This window comes from Diabrotica virgifera, chromosome 10 (assembly GCF_917563875.1).
Source record: "Diabrotica virgifera virgifera chromosome 10, PGI_DIABVI_V3a".
In the NCBI taxonomy this organism is placed as follows: domain Eukaryota; kingdom Metazoa; phylum Arthropoda; class Insecta; order Coleoptera; family Chrysomelidae; genus Diabrotica; species Diabrotica virgifera.
In genome coordinates, this window is record NC_065452.1 from 107,412,109 (window position 1) to 107,432,695 (window position 20,587).

General features: G+C 33.3%; 1 protein-coding gene across 1 annotated transcript; it reads right to left on the reverse strand.

Annotated features, from left to right (window-relative positions):
* Nucleotides 1-5,877: 5,877 nt before the first annotated feature.
* Nucleotides 5,878-13,626, reverse strand: LOC126878554 (cytochrome P450 307a1-like). The gene is made up of 2 exons (XM_050641336.1): nucleotides 13,235-13,626; nucleotides 5,878-11,042 (listed from the first exon to the last, which is right to left on the reverse strand). The coding sequence occupies exons 1-2, from the start codon at nucleotides 13,569-13,571 to the stop codon at nucleotides 9,907-9,909; spliced, it is 1,473 nt and encodes a 490-aa protein (XP_050497293.1). The 5' UTR covers nucleotides 13,572-13,626; the 3' UTR covers nucleotides 5,878-9,906.
* Nucleotides 13,627-20,587: the final 6,961 nt, after the last annotated feature.

Genomic DNA, 20,587 nt, shown 5'->3' on the forward strand with positions numbered 1-20,587 from the left:
GTTTATTTGTTAACAATTCCATCTTTGTAAGTAGATATGCATATCAAAATAAATACCTACAAATTTGAAGTTTTGCAGTCCATACAGGTTGACGGTTCACATTTTATAAGATACTCAACTGAATTTTTTTAATTCTAAATGCGGCCTACTGCGAATCCAAAAACATGATAAATTACCGATATTTTGCTTTGAGTTATAAATATCGGAAAAAGTTATTTGAACAAGTTGTTCCAAATATTATTCTAACCCCAAATACCAAATTTCATAACAAAATTCGCAGTTTTACTTTTTTCATTATTTTTAGTCAGGACCCTAAAATTCGTTGTCCCGAGATGCACGCAACGGCAACGGAGCCGAGAAGCTAGTAAGCCTCCGTTGGTAAATCTCCGGGCAGCGTGTAATGGCACCGTAGGTAGATGCCACTGTTAGGAGACCGGGTCTCCTTAAACGCCTGCTGCGCTGCGCGGAGCATTAGCAACGGAGGCTGGCCGGCTTCTCGGCTCCGTTCATGCATCTCGGAATAACCCAGGATCCTGCCTACAATAATAATAAAAAACTGGACGCAATCATGCGTTCTAATGCTAATGCTCCGTGCGTATGGATAATATGGATATTTAGTGATAATATGGAATTTACACGAATTACACGATTTAGAAGAAAAACAATTGTTAACATCAGTTTTGTTAAAAAATGATTATCCTTTATCGTTTATAAATAAGGAATTGTCAAAATTGGATCGAATGGAACAGAACAACTTAGAACGAGATTCTATAACATTCACAAGAAATAATACGAGGAAAATATCAATACCATATACAGTGATGAGGGCGCTAATAACCGGCAAAATAACGCAAAAGATGGAAAACCTAATACATTGCGCAACAAAAAGAGATGAAACTAGTGGAGATGGAAATGATCGTTATAAAAGTATAAATTAACATTACATTACATAGTTTCTCACCTTAAGACGTATCAGAGGAGTATGACAACTGTCACTGTGACAGTAGAATTTTATAAAATACTCCTGTCACAGACGTCTAAAGATGGGGAACTATGTAATGTAATGTTAATTTATAGGTACTTATATAACGATCATTTCCACCTCCACTTGTTTCGTCTCTTTTTGTTGCGCAATGTAGTATGTTTTCCATCTTTTGCGCTATTTTGCCGGTTATTAGCGCGCTCATCACTGTGTAAAAAGGCTATCCGAGAAACTTAAAACGATAGGAAATAAATTCAACATTTGAACAACATTCAAAACAACAAACACATTGAGATCTATTCTATCTAAAACTAAACCTAACAATGAACAAGAAATAACAAAGAATCGTATTTATAAAATACCTTGTGAATGCGACCAATTTTATTTAGGTGAAACATCAAGACCATTAAACGTAAGAATAAGTTAACATCAGTCTAATATTAAAAATGAAGATTATATGTCAACACGCATGGGATAATGAACATAGAGTTCAGTGAGAGATTAAAGTATAGTCCTGAAAGAAACAGATAGTAAAAAAAAATCAAAGAAGCGGCTCTAATATACCGTAGGTAGATACCACTGTTAGGAGACCGGGTCACCTTAAACGCCTGCTGCGCTGCGCGGAGCATTAGCAACGGAGGCTGGCCGGCTTTTCGGCTCCGTTCATGCATCTCGGGATAACCCAGGGTCCTGCCTACAATAATAATAAAAAACTGGACGCAATCATGCGTTCTAATGCTATTGCTCCGTGCGTATGGATATTTAGTGATAATATGGAATTTACACGTTGTATAATAGTGAGAGTGCTTATTGATTTCGCGATTCAAGGTAAACAAAACAGTGTAGCGTGTGAAAAAAATTTATGGGGAGGCTAAGCCTCCCTTGCCTCCTCTGACGAGCCGCCACTGCCCAAGTGGTCATTTGAACCTAAATGGAAAACGAGGTTGCGAAAAGTACCGGAAACTCGGTAAAAGAATTTTGTTATTATTTTAATGGCATTTGAGGTAATAATAAAAACTTACAATCATCATTAAGCCTTAAATGTCCACTGCTGAACATAGGCCTCCTCCCCTCGTTTCGAACCTCGTCTATCCTGCGCCGCTCTCATCCAGTTTTTATTTAGCTTTCTTACGTCGTCAGTCCATCTTGTAGGCGGTTGACCAACGCTTCGCTTGTCTTCTCTTAACCACCATTCCAATAACCTTTTTGTCCACTGCCCATCTGTCATTCTGGCTATGTGTCGTGCTATCCTTTCGATGACGTCAGTCACCTTTGTTCTTCTCCTGATTTCTTCGTTTTTGATTTTGTCTTGCAGAGTTATTCCTAACATTGACCGCTCCATTCTTCTCTGTGTTACTCTTAGTTTGGTAGCCGAGGCTTTAGTTAAGGTAAGTGTTTCTGATCCGTACGTCAAAACTGGGAGGACGCACTGATAAAATACCTTTCTCTTTAGGTATGTGGATAACTCACTATTAAAAGTTTATCTCAGTTTTCCAAATGCTGCTCACCCAAGCACGATTTTTCTATTCAGTTCATGTGTCTGGTTATCCCTGCTAATCGTAATTTCATCTCCCATGACATGAAATATGTCCAAAACTTACAATAATAATCTTTTATTACTAATTTTACAATTTTACATTTACCTTTTCCCTACTTGGCCCCATCCTTACATACATTTTTGGCTTCATGCTTTATTGTTCTTCTCATGCATTTTTCTGTTTTATCTTTTTTAATAAAAGCTTAAAATAAAATAACATATTTATTATTTCAACGTTTTATTTTGCTTAGTAAAAATTTTTGTATAACGAATAATATACGATGTTGCCAGGAGTTTCGGAAAAATAATGAACAAAATTTGTAAAACTTTTTGTTCTTCAACGCCCTGTATCGTGAAAAAGCATGCCGTTACAAAAATGAATTAGTAAGAAAACCCCAATTGTTTTTCAATTTTTCACCTATCCTAGAGATCGTGTTACCTTTTTTTGAAATACCCTGTATATATAAGAAGGCACTTATGGAATAAAATTATTTCTGTCCTTGTTTTAAACAATTTTAAGAAACGCTGAGACCCGTAGATTTTCATATATGTATCAAAATGTGTGCTTTTTAAACATAAATTTAAATGTACAGGGTGATTCACGCAAGCCTACCGTAGTCCATAAGCTTTATTTTTAATTGAACACCCTGTATAGTTTTATATTTTTAAAAGCTGCTTAACAATCTGATTTCATGGTCTTTATGAATAATACAGGGTGATCATTATAAATTATAATGTATGGAAACCACTTATGGAATAAAATTGCTTGTGTCATGTGTCATTATTTTAGAAAATTATAAAAACGCTAGGATACGTCAAATTTAAATTTAACTATGGACTATTTAAACATAAATTTGAATATACAGGGTGATTCACTTAAGTCTAGCATAGTCCATTATCTTTAATTTTAATTAAACACCCTGTATATTTTTGTTTTTAGAAGCTGCTTAACGACCTCATCTCAAAAATGTGTATTATGTAGGGTCTATTATGAATAATGCAAGTGAAATTTTGAAATTATGTATAATTTTCGTCAAGATATTTCACATTAAACTTTGAAATTCATAATTCAGGAATCACACCTTAAAATAAGGGTATTATTTTTTAAAATATCTAGATATCAATTTTCTAAACTAAGTATCAATATAGTGGGTTTTGTATTTAATGCTTTTTATTTAAAGACATTTTTAAATAATTTAACCGCATTTGCGGTAATAATAAAAACTTTTTAGACTTTTTGCGGTAATGATAAAAACGAAATTTAATTAATTAAATATGAATTAATTCACTTCAACAACACTGACAAGAGCAAAACGTTTCTCTGTATTACGTATTTAAAACACTAATGAATACTGCAGAACACTGAGAAAACTACACTGCATATGGACTTCAGAAAACGAGTAGACAAACGATTGACGACTTTCTCTTAAAATTTCTTTGGTCTGAATCCCATCTATAATCTGTATCTTTTCAGCTTTTGTTCTCCAAAAAGGTCGAGCTAATTACATATTGCAAACATGTGTTACTGTTCTTGATCTTGTGACAAATTTGAGGATTTTTCACTTGAATAGATACTATATTGTCCTATTGTAGTTGTAGAAGGGCAAGAACATGAGCGGATCATAAGGGGCAATATAATACAATCTAGTGGTTCTCCGTAAAATATAAACGAAAGTTGCAAAGTTGGGAGATTTTGATTCCGTAGTCTTTTTTATTTACATAAGTTAAAAAACAATGTTACGTAAGGCGCTGTTCGAACCCCCCTCCCCCCATGTAACGCACCGTAACGTTTTACAAGACCCCCTCCCTCAAGCTGCGTTACATAATACTTGAACGCTCCCTAAGCGGACCTGTCCAAAGAGCACCTGCGCGCTGTTATTAGGATTATTCGCAAACGGACTCGGCTTTCTGACTCAGAAACCAGCGTGCACTATGGACGAGCCCTTAAGGTCCAAGATGCACATCTGTATGCCAGTATTGAGAATATTAAGCAGTTAATCAACCTCATTTTTAGAGTTCGTGAAGAGAGTCCTTCCATATTTTGTCCAACTTTCCTACGGCGACTTTTGCTAGACCACATGCTAGATCATATTCCAAATCAGCAATACAAAAAGACCGACTTTTACAATCATATTCAGAGAGTTTCAGCCCTTAAAAAATGTTTTAGAAGTCGCTCCACAATTTTTTTCCAAGAATCGCGTTATTTTTGGTTTCATTGACTAAAAGAAATAAAAAAAATCATATTCCGCATATTTCAGTGCCCATATTCCGTATATTTCTCCTAAAGTTTTTTTCTATTTGAATATCACCAAACTACCTAAATGAAAAACTCTTTAAAAGGGTCTGGGAACACCTAGATTTATTCGGGAGCATATTTATATCGATTTTTTTAATTTCTCTACCTGAGTACAAGGGATTAGAAAAATTTCTCTCTTGGTAAAATTACTCTTTTACATGGATTTTTTTTTATATTGAATAGAATATTAATCCCGTATTGACGGGGACCCGTGGTCCCTTTTTGATTAAATTTTATTTGCCAATTTTTAACATTTTCAGGACTTTGTGCAATAAAAAAATAATTTTTGTACTTGTTAATAATTATTGGTAATACATTTTTATTAAAAGTTTATCAAAAGAACTGAGACAACGTTAATAAATTGAAATTTGCACAAAATACCGGAATAATATGATTTAAAGGCTAAATTTAAGTTTATTTTCCATGAAAATTATGGAATTAAAAATTAAGTATGAAAAATCGTTTAAAGTTAACAAAAAAATTGATTAAGAGGCTCTCGAATAAACATAGGTCTTCCTAGATAATTTGAAAAGTTTTTTCATTTAGTTTGAAGATATTCAAAGAGAAAAAACATGGGGAAAAATAAAAGCACTTAATTACGCGGAATATGAATTTTTAATACCTTTTAGTCAAGAAAACAATTTTTTTTATTCAAGGAAACGCGATTTTTGAAAAAACCTTGTTGAGCGACCTCCAAAATATTTTTTAAGGGCTGACATTTTCAGGATCTTATTTTTTCACCGTAAGAGACTGAAAAGTGATTGGGCGAAAAAAAAATAGATCGATTTATTTTGAACCATTCTAGCGTAGACTCATCATGATACCCTGTTTTATAATGATTTTTGATAAGAATCTAGAAGATGGCTGTGAATACTATTTTTTATTATTCAAAATTTTTGCTTTGAGTTGAAAAAACGTTTTGCAAGTAGAAAAATAAAATTATTTACAATTTTAGCGTTAATTTAACAGCATAACCTCGTTTCGGTCTTGTCCTTACCTTGTGATAGCAAATAGTTCCTTTTGAAAAGAAACATTATGACATGTAAAAGGTAATAAAACACGTTTCTTAATAAAAATACACAATTTATTCAGTCTCATTATATTATAGACCTAATACTGGAATACTATAAATAAAAAAATATTTTTACAATAAATTTATATGATGTATATACAATGAGCGATAAAATAATGAACATATGGAATTATTAGATGGGTGATGTTTTGGCTTTAAACCTTTTGGCCTACGTCTGTCATTATGGGACCCGAGTGACTACACACTCGAATAATTTGCACACAATAATTATATAATCAGATTATTTGTCATTACAAAACAGCCAACTAACACAAAACAAGTGTATTGTATTTTCTAACCTATTATAATACGTTTTAAGACCTAAAATTTAAAAATGCATAATTCTTAAAATGTGCTACACTTCCAAGAAATTAACGCACCATCTTATAAATTGGACATTTTTAATGTCTTGAATTTCCTATACCTGTTGCCCGATTTAAGTGATTTTTCTAATATGTTATGGCTTTTTCTTTAACAATATCGCTATAATATTGTTGCTAGACAAGTAAACTGTCATTGTATACCGGGTGTACCAATCAAACTGTGATTTTTTCTCAAAGTTTGCGTGATCCTGTGGAATATTCTAGCATTTAAAAAATACTGAAATTAAAACCCAACTATAGCCTCATGTTTTTTTAACATTCTGTTTTTTTATTCATTTGATTATGTTGGATAATAGAAAAGTTAGTAACTTAAACAACTATCCTTGTTGTTGGTCAATACAGGGTGCTTTTAAATAAGTAAGGCAAACTTTAAGGGGTAATTTTGCATGAAAAATTAATAACAGTTTGCTTTATAAACGTATGCCCGTACATGCTTCGTTTCCGAGATACGGGATGTTGAATTTTTTCTTAGAAACTGATGATTTATTTAATGCTCTAAAACCGGATGAGACATGCAAATGAAATTTGGTGGGTTTTAAGAGGCAGTATACAATTATGGATTTAATGTTCACCATTGGCAAGCATATACGGGTAATATGACCCATTTGTGCGCCAATGCTGAACATAAAATTCTTAATTTTATGTAAAAAAATCACAATAACTACCTCTTAAAACCCACCAAATGCTATTTGCATATTATTATCTCAACCGGTTTTAGAGTAATAAATAAATCGTCAGTTTGTAAGAAAAAAATTCAACATCCCGTATCTCGGAAACGAAGCATTTGCGGACATACGTTTATAAAGCAAACTGCCATTATTTTTTCATGCAGAATTCTGTCTAGCAACAAATTAGTCCAAGAACCGAAGCTTTTCACCTCGCAATGTTTACAGAATGAATCGATTTGCTTGAAAATTTGAGAATAAGTAGTGGATAGTCCAAGGATCAAAATCTATATGATGCCGAAAGGCGCTTTTACCATGGGGGTGGTTGCCACCCCATTTCGGGGGTGAAAATTTTTTATTATATTTTGACCGCTAAAGTTGGTAAAAACATTCATTCTAAGCAAAAAACGTTATATACATTTTTTTGATAAAATTAATAGTTTTCGATTTATTCGCTATCGAAAGTGTTAGTTTTATATCGAAAAAATAAATTTTTTTAATTATTGTTCTGCTAATAACTCCAAAAGTTTTCGTTTTATCAAAACAACTTTACTTAACAAAAATGTGCCTTTTGAAAAAATAAACAAAACCGTTTTTCTTAATTTTCTTTAAGACCAATAATAATCGAGCTATACTTTATTATATGTTAGCTCTTCTTCGTCAAATGCCAAATATTGTAGTTTCAAAGTCAAAAGCCGGGAAAACTATGCATTTTTCGAGGATAACTTGTTCAAACTAATTTAAAGTATTTAAAAATATCTATTTGTAAAAATAAAACAAAGGTCTCTAGCTCAAAAATTAAGTGACTTATAATAAAAAGAATGTCAGTCCCTATTTTTTCATTGAAAAAGTGATCGGAAGCAACCCCCTAATCACCACCCTAATTAAAATTCGTCTTTGGCCTTATTTGGTGTTCTTTATTTATATATTATTAACAGGCTCTAGAAGTTTGACTAGCTTACAATGATTAGTTTTAAAAAAAATTGAGTCAAAAGCGAATACCGAATTTTTGTAGTTTGTAAAAAATGACCTTTTCTTCAGAATAGAAAGATTAGAATTAGAGATACAAAAAAATGTATAAATATGAAATTGTAGCTTATTAAATTCCCAAGAACCTGATTTGCAAAAATTTTATCTACGGCAAAAATTAAGTGAGCTATTGACAATTAAAACTTGTAATAACATGCAAAAACCACCTTTACCAACCCTTTCAAAGTCACCTCTTTTTGCGACTGAGGATTTTAAAAATATGTAATATCAATAGGCTTAAAGATCTTGCAAAAAACTACAAAATTATTTTTTACCAAACTTTTTAAGATAAAAAATAAAAAAGTTACGGTTAAAAAATCAATGTATTTTTTTGAAAAAAAAAAAGGAGAAATCCAATTGGAAGCATAATAATGTCAGTTAGCGGTGTTTTTAGTCATTGGCCTTATTTATTCTTCTTTGTTTATGTATTATTAATAGATTCTAGACGTTTAACTGGCTTAGAATGATTAGTTTTTAGCGGAAAACTGGAGTTCAAAGCGAATATCGAATTTTTGTAGTTTGGTAAAAAATGCCATTTTCTTCAGAATAGAAAGATTAGCATCAGAGATACGAAAAAATGTTAAAATATGAAATTGTAGGTTATTTAATTTTCAAGAAGCTGGTTTGAAAAATTTTTTTCTACGGCAAAAATTGGGTGAATCGTAGTGAGCCTATATCGAAAAACATTGATTTTTTCGATATAAAAGTAACACTTTCGATAGCGAATAAATCGAAAACTATTAATTTTATTAAAAAATGTATAGAACATTTTTTGCTTAGAATGAATGTTTTTATCAACTTTTGCGGTCAAAATATAATATAAAATTTCCACCCCCGAGATGGGGTGGCAACCACCCCCATGGTAAAAGCGCTTTTCGGCATCATATAGATTTTGATCTTTGGATTATCCACTACTTATTCTCAAATTTTCAAGCAAATCGATCCATTCTGTAAAAATTGCGAGGTTTTGTCCTATATTAAGCTTCATTACTTTGACTAAATATTATTACAGCGATATTGTTAAAGAATAAGGCTATAACATGTTAAAAAAAGCACTTCAATTAATAAATCGGATAACAGGTTTAAGAAATTTAAGACAATAAAAATGTCCAATTTTTAAGGTGGTGCGTTGATTTCTTGGAGAAGTGTATATTAATATATTTGTAACATAACAAAATAAATACTAAGAACATTTGCAATAGCCGAGAATTTATAATATAAAGTTCAGAACATACAAAATGAAAAATTTTGAACTGAAAATACTGAAATAAAGAATAGAGTCAGGTACAACAAAAAAGTCTTTAATGAGCAAATTCAAAATATTTCATTTCTACGTTTTCTTATTACAGCCAAATGTATATCGTAATGGATGTAGATTCAAGAATATAAAATCGGATATCATTATTACGAAAAATTTTAGCGTTTTGTAAAATATACTTTAACTATATTTCTTAGAAATAATTATTTGAGGGAATACGTATATAAGCATGTAGAAATTTACATATATTAACAAAATAGCATTTATATAACTAAGCATTATTCAAGCTAATAATACTACATAAAAGAAAAACCCAAAATAAATAAACCATTTCCTAGTTTCGATTATATGTTTCCTATTTTTGCATAAATTAAAGAAAGAAAACTATATGAAACAAAAAATATGTTAAAAATGTTTGTCATAGTTAAATCTTTCGAAGATTTTTCCTTGCAACTTACAAAATGTTAAGCTTTTCTCAAGATCTTGCATCACTTGAGTCCCAGTTCTGCTCGTCTTTGTATTCAGTCTATGAAGAAAGTTCAGAGAACCCAGTTCTCTTCATTCGGAAGACAGGCAAAGGAGGTATGTACAGTATTTCTTCTATGCTACTACTTCTCTTCGCGAAGAACAGTGAACGGTGATAGAAAAGACACAATATGCGTACCATTAATATAGGAATGATGCTTATTTAAAGGCAGAAGTTGAGGATCTTGGAGTTAGAATCAATTTGAAGCAATCTGGGGGAACGGCGACACAGCCAGGCTTTATATTGATGTCTCCTCCTGCTTTTATATCATACTTCTGAAGAAGTGTTGCCAGAATGATGAAGCTATAGCACTGTACTAGCCTTTGGCCGATACATGTTCTTTTTCCTGTGCTAAATGGGATGAAATGATTAGGCTTGACAACATGTCCTTTGGCGGACAAAAACCGTTCTGGAAGAAATTCATTAGGACTTCGCCAATAGTCGCAACTAGCATTTAATTCGTAGTTATTAATGAAAATCATTGTGCCTTTTGGAACGTTGTAACCGAAAAGATCAGTGTCTGTGCTAGCGACGTGTGGTACTATAGGAGAGGATGCTTTGCGTAGAGTTTCCCAAATAACTGCTTCGGTGTAGGGCATAGAAGTTTTATCTAACAAACTAGGCTCTCTCGTTGTATTAGTTACTTCATCTACTTCTTGTTGGACTTTTTTGGCTACCTCGGGATATTGAACCAACGCTGCTAGAGTCATCATTACCAAATTACCAATCGCGGAATGTCCTCCAATGAAATCTTCCAGTTCGAATATAATATGCTGCCAACTCATATTTGGATCTTCTTCTAAATGTAAGAGCAAAGCATCTGTAAAATCTCTAGGAGGGGCATGATGATCTAACGACTCTCTGTGATTATCAATAATTCGGCTAAGAATAAACTGGCGGATTTCGGTGGACCAGTGAGAAATTTTTCTCATATGATTTTTATAGAAAGGAAGAAGCCACGGCAGAAAATCGACGGCATACCCTTGGTTAATTTCCCAGAAAATTTCGTCAAAATATCTAACACAAGTTTGAAACTTTTTATCACTATAATCGAAGCTAGTTGAACACATGTACTGAGTGAACATATTGGCACAAGCAGCTAGTACCAAAGGCTTAATATCAACAGGAGTATTAATAGGCAGTTTCTGGACTTCCGACAAGAACGTGGAGATTTCATCTGTTCCTACATTCGCCACCATATCATACTGCAATGATGTAAATCTAGGAGAGCAGTAGGTCCTTGCTATGCTTCTGCGAGTTTTCTGCAAATCTGACCAATCGCAGAGGGCCAAGGCTGCAAAAAAACATAAGTTATAACTTTTTAATAACTAATAAAGGATATGAAAAATAATTTTAAAAACACGAAACCAATAGTACTTAAGTATTGGAAATTAGTATTTTATTTATCTACACATATAGTGAGGGACAAAATTATGGAATAAATTCATTTTTTTGAGAATGGACGAAACAGGTCGATTTTTATTTTTAAATTATGATTTTTGACATATATATCATACCTACTAGTGACGTCATCCATCTGAGCGTAATGACGTAATCGATGATTTTTTTTAAATAAAAATAGGGGTCGTGTGCTAGCTCATTTGAAAGGTTACCCAATTCTCTATACAGTAATATAAACATTAACATAGTTACTTATACGGGGTGTCAAATTTTTTTAAATTAAATTAATTGAAAAAAAAAGAAGAAAGTATGTATTTTATTTAATTCAAAATACATTTTACTGCTGTCAGAAAACAGGAAAAAATGTTTATATGACAAATCAATCTTGCTTTCCGTTTAAATTCAATGTTAAAGTTGCCACACACCTGCCTCTTGGGAGCTTGAACATTTAGTTTAAATGAAAAGCAATGTTTATTTGTGAAATGAACATTTTTTCTGTTCTCTGACTGAAATTGACACCTTGTATAAATAAGTATGTTAATGTTTATATTACTATATAGGGAATTATTGAATATCCTTTCAAATAAGCTAGCACACGACGCCTATTCTCATTTAAAAAAGAGTTCTACTTTATCTTGCCCAGATGGAAGACGTCACTATTATGATATGTATGCCAAAAAATCATAATTTAAACATAAAAATCGATGTATTTCGGGATTTATTTCCGAAATCGCCAATTTGTGAAAAACAAATGAATTTATTCGAACCTTTACGTGCTCACTGTGTATTAAGCGAGACTCAAGTCAATTATTATTCGTTTGGAAATATAAATTAATTTTCACTTTAGCAATAAATTAATTTGTGTTAATACATTTTTGACAAAACGCGAGTGAAATGCAAATTTATAAATTAAACATTGTGTGTATATTTCAAACATAATTTTCTTAAAAAATGATTGTAAATGCAACAATTTAATGTCAAGGCCGGCGCAATGTTTGGCACGAGTCCCGCTTAGCTAGACTAATTGGAACCGAAGAACGAGAAGAAGAAGGATATGCCCCAAGCCCATTCAGATGTTCCTCTCTTTCTTACTCACTATACACCTGTTTCAAACAAACCAAACCATGCAGTCTACTAACATTCACTCTAGACTATCATACCATACCATCCGCATCAGCAAGCTCGTTTTTCAACCACTTATTAAATCTTCTCGCTGCTTTTTATTCAACAGACGCACGGCAGTCCCTTTAGACAATACGCGGCCTTATTTCACAAATACAGGACCGTTCGTGAAAATCTGCAACAATATAGACCTAATTCATTCTAAGTTCAAAGCAAATCGATTTAATGTTACTGAAAATCCCTCGAGCACTTATATTAAATTATAATATTACCAAAATAAATAAACTAAAAATAAAAAAATGTAGTATTGTCATCGAGATGCAGCTTTAATAATAATTTATAAATAATTATTGATAATGATAATTATATACCACTAATAATATAGTAGATTATAAAATATCTACGGAAATGTATTGTACGAGATAATTAGATGGAATTAAAGTGGTGTTTGTCTTGTACAGACTCAGTTTCATTAGAAGTTCAAGTTCACGGCAATCGAGTACATACGTAATAAAGCAATTTTATGAATGAAGCAGGTGTACTCGACCTCTTAAAAGCACAAGGATTGCACATATAAGTGACTGCGTTGCGGAAAGATATGATTTCATTCTTCTTTCTTATGACTTTTTGCTAGGAATGTTACAATAACGGGATTGCTTATTGCTTGCTTTCACAACCATTGATTGATTTAATCTTAGCAATTAGTTTAAACGATGCGAGAAAGGCAATATCCGATGCTCCGCTCTATTGAAAAATTGAAGAGCTTCGGGTATCTTCAAAGATTTTAGACCACCACCACAAATATTCTACAAAATTCAATATTTTCCCCGTCTTTCCCAATATTTTTAATTCACCATAATTGTATATTGTATCTAATAATATATTTATTGTAATTTACATACATATATACAAAAAATTTGTATCCGTATATAAACTGCAAAAAAAATTAAAAAGTATACTTACAGTTATTCCTATCTCCACCAAATAGCCTGTGGAATCTGATAAAATCTGGTCTGGCGTCGAAATCTCCCCCTTTTGAAATCAACACTTCTTTGATGAGCTCGAAATTATTAACGACGACACAAGGGGTAGCACCTAGTTGAATACTGAAAATGTCTCCATAGATTTTGCTGAGTGCCGTAAACGCTTCAAACGGAGTCCGATGCTGTCCTAATAGATGTAAGCTGCCGATTATAGGCCATGGCTTCGGTCCCGGAGGATAGTTGGGTATGACTTTACGGTTCCTCCTGCTGAACCAGCACACGAAAAGCACAAGGCACAGCACAACGAGCGCGAGCATATCCGTTAAGTGAGGCACAACTGGTCACTGTGTGTGAGTTCACGAAGCGCTACCCTCTTTATGACCGACGGCCACTAGTTAAGCTCTTGATAGACCTGGTGCGCTGTAACCAATCGCTGATCCCCTCTCTATGCCCTCGCCCCACCAGGGGGTGCCTGCTGGTACTTTGATTTGCACATTGGCGCGGTTCATGACGCCCCCGCTACCTTTATTTTAAGGTACTACCACTACCGTTACTATTCTCTAACAGTTTTGTGGAATATTTTTTGTAGTATTTTGTTTCCCTCTTCATAAAAATTTATGGAAAATATATCAAAGTACTTAAGACGAAAATATTGACGATTTCATCTAAAAGAAAAATATTTGTCCATAAATATATCTCATTTCAAAAATATTGCTCTATATCATTGAAATTCATTTTCACTTTATAAAAAAAAAGACAAATTAAAATTTCATTGAAATATAAAAATTCTTTAAAATTTTCAGTTGATATTTTAATGAAATATAAATAGGTATGCGTTTTAATTTTAACGTCACGTAACTTTTATGACGAGTTTCCTGCCAAACTCTTCATTTAGTAAACTGGCCAATCTCTATGCCCTCGCCCCACCAGGGGGTGCCTGATGGTACTTTGATTTGCACATTGGCACGGTTCATGACGCCCCCGCTACCTTTATTTTAAGGTACCACCAGGGCCGCCGCTACCATGTGTGCTAAGTGTGCATCGCACACGGGCGGCCAACAATAGGGGCGGCCAGAAGCAGACCGCTGATGATAATACTTTTTTTTAAACGAAAATAAATTCAAATAATTAAATAGTAATGATTCAGATAATTCTGTATACTATTATTATTATTATTACTTGATAACACTTAAATGCGTTTCATTTATAATTTATAGTTCTTTTTTTCATCCTAATCTAAACAAACATATCAGAAAATATTATTTATTGTATAGTCCTTGCCCTTTTGCAAGTATAGTCACAAAGCAGTTCCGGGAATTATTTTTTATTCAAAGCTACTGGCGGCTTTCGGACTTTTAGATATTTTTCTCGTCCCCGTGTGGAAGCGGACCGCTCAAGTAGAATACCTCCACAGCTTCTTCTGCTCATCGTAAAAGTCAACAAATTGGAGCAGCTGTCCGCTCTCCTCTAGTCAAGCTCCTAACCTGCCCCTGTGTGATATTTAATATTCCCACCTATCAAACGACACCCACTCCTACCCGCCATACACGTCCCAATAACCAAACCTATACCCCAGGAGAAAACCTCTGAAACTAGTAGAGGAAACCATGAAAACAAACGGATATGCATAGGAATGACGGTCATGTATCATTCTAATATACCGCCACCCCAACCTCAAGGTGTAACACCATCATGCCGAAGGGGTCCTGAACTGAATCGATCAGCACGACCCAACTCGTGGGAAGAAAAATGGGACAAAAAAAGAAAAACAATAAAGACGGAAGAGAGAGCAGCGGGGGCAAATAAGAAAACAAAAGAGGGAAGGAAGAAGGAAGGGACGAAACTCGAGAAAACAGAAAAGCAGCGCAAACAAAATAATGAAAAACACCGAGAAGATACGAGGGAAAAGAGGGAAGGAAGAGAGAAACAGCAAACCAAGAGAGAGAGAAAGAGGAAGAAAGAAAGAGAACAGGAAGAGAAAAAGAGGGAGAAGAGAACAGACAGACATTTCATTTATTAAATATAATATGTAGGAATAGTTTCTATCCTTGTGGAATCGGTACTAACCGGAGGGACTGCAGACGCTCAGATACAATTAGCGTCTCTTTGGAAAGACAATGAAGTCGACTTTTCATAGTAACAAGACATTTACTCAACACACACACTACACATAATTCCCCTGAGCTAGATGTAAGTATATGTAATTACGTGGCTAAAGGTTCAACACCAAGGTCAGAAAACAAACAAAAGATATTGTTAAACATTGTCAACAAGTTTTCCGAAACGAAAGCCAGAAAAGTCCGTTTTTAGTTTTTTTTGTGTTTATGTTATCTAATCACGGTTTATTTTAATTAAATGGACGCTTAAATTAGGATATTATCAATGATAAATGCGATCGAGATGAAATACATGAGAAGAATAGGTGGAGTTACGAAGTTTGATAGATTTAGAAATGAAGATATAAGAAGAGAGCTGGAACAAGAACCGATAATGAGGAAGATCGAAAACAAACAACCAAGATGGTTTGGACACATACAACGAATGGAGCAAAAGCGACTTACAAAGAAGGTACATGAAGCCAAAATGGGAAACAAAAGAAAAAAGGGAAGGCCGAGGAAGACATGGATGGACCAGATCCAGGATATAGGTGAAAGGAGCCAAATGAGTATGAGGAATATGAAGAACCTGGCCACCAATAGAAGCGCTTGGAAGAAATGAATAAAAGGCGGAACCTGACATCCGAAGCCCTGAAGGGCACTAAGGATTATGAGAAAGAAGAAGAAAATTAGGATATTAGGATACGTATTGATGTGATCTTGATTATTGATATGAGATAATATTTTTATATGTCATTTAATTTAATCAATGCATTAATAATAATCTAATTAATTTACCAGATCACATATCAATATGTTTTCAATCTCAGGGCTTTTTATAAAATTAATTACTTACTTACGTGGCTTCTAAGTATTTCTCAATGGTTCCTAATCGGGATAGGAAAGAAAAGAGTAAAATAATAACACATATGGGTTACAATTGTAATCAAAATATTGTTTATTTTATTTAAATGGCAATCACTGCTTAATATTTGCTATATCTTATTATTCTTAAACATAACATTTACACATGGGAATCTTATTTCCTTTTGGTTTCCAATTGAAAGTTTTTATTAACATTTAACTATTATGATTTATTAGCAACAATTCTATTTAAGTTTGATGAAGCTTTTCTGATATTATTGATTATGTTTCTTCAATTTTAAATGTGGTATTTAATACGAAAAACCCATACATTCATGTCCAAACAAATGAGACTGACCTTTTTCTGGTGAACTGAGAATGTCTTCACACAAGACCCGTTTCCTGCTATCCTTGGCTGCAATCAAAACCTCGTCCTGGCTTCCAGTAATGTTCTCCTCTGAAACTAGCTCGTATATCTCTCGTTTCCTGCTTCTGTCGTGATGCTGTGTTCTACCTTTTTTGAAACTGCAATCAGCTACCGGGAACTCTTGGCTCAAGGAGGTTCTTTTACTCTCAACCTGGCCTACCTCTCGTTCCACGATAGATACTCCACACTCACGGAACTACACCGGCTTTCTCACTCTCCGTACACTACCGTCTACTACTCGACTTCTCTTCTCGACAGCTCAAAACATTCTGATCTCTATTTGTCATTCATTCCCCTACTTTCTAAACATCCCTTCCAGATTCACAAATCAACCTTCCACCACCAACTCTCATTCGCAGTATTCCTCAAAAACAATTTTTAATCTTTCTAAATATGCTTAATGGATTTCAAAGAAAATAGTTAATTCCCATTCTAAAATTACTTTCTACTATTTACAAAATTTAATGACCTATTCTCTACTTCAACTGAGTCTTATTTAGCATAGGCTAATGATCGAACCTTCCGCGAACAACGATAATGGTACGCGCCATTCACTTTGTTTATTCTCGGCGCATTGTCCCGAGTTCCGTAAGCTTATTCTAATCACTTCTTAAAATTAAACATAACAATTTGTTGTATACAGGTTGTTCTAAATTTATATGCCCGTGGTTGAGAAATTTGAAAATTTTTTTTCTATATTAAATTGAATTTTGTTTATAATTATCAAAATTTAATTTTCATATCAAATAGAAATATAACAAATCCCCGCCTTGTATTCGATAAAATTTATCTGCATTTTTAAATAAATTTTCTCGAGGCAAAACCAACTCCCTGTATATTTCCTTACTTTAATCTACGTCTTATACCCCTTCTTCTTGTATTACTCTAATTAGTCCCACCTGTAGAGTAATTGTTTCCTTATTTTCAGTGTCCTCATCCTGTGTTAGAGTGTCGGCTATTATGTTGTCTTTCCCTTTTTCCCATATCAATCTTCTGTCTTTTTCCTCAGATTTTTCACATACTTTTACCGTGTATTCTGCATCCTCGTTTTCATATGCCTCCTCTTCAAATGCCACTGTTTCGATCATATCTTTTTCGCTTTCATTTGTTAGCTTTATTTCTTCTTCTCCTGAGCTCATCTCTTCTTTTGAGGAATCCCAGTTTTGTTTTGCTTTTGATACTCTCAATTTTTCTTCTTCTGGGCTCAACTCTTCTTTTGAGGAGCCACAGGTTTCATTTTCTTTTGTCTTTTTCTGACTTTTTCTCCCTTTTCTTCTTTGTCCTTGCTTCGTTGCCAAATTCATTTCCACTGTTTGTTCTTTACCTGATTCGTCCGTATTTTGTTTCTCCTGTTCCTTGTCCTGTTCTTCTTCTTTTTCTTCTGTTAGATTCATCGTATTATTTTTAAAATCTATCACTACATGTTTTTCTGCCAATTCGTCAACTCCTACTATCATGTCATGTGACATGTTTGGCATTATTACACATTGTAGTGCATACATCTTCTTACCCAGTCGTACCATTACTCGTATGCCTTCATTTATAGTTGCCAATGTCCGTTTGTTTGCGCCCACTAAATTTACCCTAGGTATTTTGTAAATTAAATTTGTTAAGTTAACTTCTTCTATTAGTTTTCTATTGACCAATGTTATTTCAGATCCAGTGTCTATCATAATTTTAATTGGTTTCTCGTTGATAAATCCATCCACAAATTTTAAATTAACTCCATTTTTCTTTTCGTTGTTTCTTGCCAATTTAATAAACTCCTTGGGGTTACAAAAGATTCCTGTTTGATTTTTGGTTTTTAGTGAGCGCCGTCGTGAAAAGACGCCTGTTGCTCATCGTTGTTTATATTTTCGTCATAATGTCTCTCTCCGTCATATTCATCTGTCTGGGTATTATTTACTTCTCTTCTATTTTCTCTTGGTCTGTCGGATCTGTTTCGGTTTTCTCGATATCCCTGTTCATTTTGTCTACCATTATTTCTGTTTTCTTGACTTGCGAGTGTGGTGTTTCTATTCTGGTATTCTCGATTTCTGTCCTCATTCCATTGCCTATTTCTTTGTTCATAATTTCCTCTTCCGTTGTCTCTATTTTCGTTTTCCCTTCTGGGATTCAAATCTCGTCTTGTATAGTCCCTCCTATTTTGATTTCTATCTCTGTAATCCTGTGTTTCTCGGGGCCTGTAATCTTCTCGCGACCTTCTTGATTTTCTTTCTCTTAAACGTGATTCTCTTATTTTTAGGAATTGGCATAAACTATCTATGTCTTTGTAGTTTTGCAATGTGATATGGTCTTCCAGCGTTTCTTCGAAATGTCTTGCAATCAGTTCGACTAATTGTTCCGATGAGTAATTATATTGTAAATGTTTTGCGTTATAGTAAATTTGTAATGCATATGTCCTTTCTGATATACCCATCCTATCATTGTATTTCCCATTTTGCAATTCCTTGTTAATTTCCAATTGTTGGACTTTTCCCCAGAAATAATTCAAAAATTTTTGTTCAAATTGTTGCCAACTGTCAAATTCTTCTTCTTTGCAATCGAACCATAGGCTTGCTTCATATTTTAGATGGTTTCTGATAGTTTCTTTTGCTGTTTCGAAATTTCCGATGTGCTGTATTTTCTTTTTCAGGCTATTTATGAACGGCACTGGGTGTAATCTTCTTACATCCCCGCCAAACCTTATCTTCACGTCATCTGTGCTATGTATAACCATTTCTCTTCTTTCTCCGACATTTTGTTGAGTATTGATTTCCGCAATCTTTCTTTCCACTTCTTCTATGTCTGCTTGAATAGCGTTTTGCAACTTGTTTTCCAAACTTTCCATTTCTTTTTTCTGGCAATTCGTAATCTCCTTTATTTTATTTTGAATTTTCATTTCTTGTTCTTTCATCTCGTTTTTCATTGTTGTCAAACATCCTTTTACTTCCTTTTCATACTTTCCTATGCGTTCCTCCATTTTCTTGTTGTTCTCTTCTATTGCTTGTTTCATTTTTTGTTGTGTTTCATCCATTTTTTGATCCAATTTTTGTTGTGTTTCATCCATTTTTTGTTGTGTTTCATCCATTTTCTGTTGTGTTTCATCCATTTTTTGATCCAATTTTTTTTGTGTTTCATCCATTTTTCGATCCACTTTTCGTTGATTGTCATCCAGTTTTTGTGACTGGAGTTGCATCAGTTGTAATAGTTTATCTATTCCTGATAATTCTTGCTGTTCTGATGCCATGATTGTCGTGTCTAAAATATCTTCTTGGTCTGAATTATTCTCTTGATTTGAATGTTCTTTTTGTTTTTTGTTGTCTTTGCTTTGGCTTCTTGTCACAGACATTTGTTTTCAAGAAGTACTGTCCCCGCCAAATATGAAATTTTACTAGTATGTTACCAAGACGACTTTTTCTCACCCAAATATTATAAATTGTCAATAAATATATCAAATGTAAATATCGTAAAAATAAAATATTAAATCAGTTATGTAAAATTTGTACCTAAAGAGGTCTAAAATTTTATGTTATCAAATGTAAGTATCTCACTTTTTACCACAGGCATATAAATTTTCAAATACCGGCTTTACTCTTTCTATCCTTCAAATTTGCCACTAGAAATACTTTTCCATGCTTTCCACGTTGGACGACAGTTGATGTGATCTTGATTATTGATATGAGATAATATTTTTATATGTCATTTAATTTAATCAATGCATTAATAATAATCTAATTAATTTACCAGATCACATATCAATATGTTTTCAATCTCAGGGCTTTTTATAAAATTAATTACTTACTTACGTGGCTTCTAAGTATTTCTCAATGGTTCCTAATCGGGATAGGAAAGAAAAGAGTAAAATAATAACACATATGGGTTACAATTGTAATCAAAATATTGTTTATTTTATTTAAATGGCAATCACTGCTTAATATTTGCTATATCTTATTATTCTTAAACA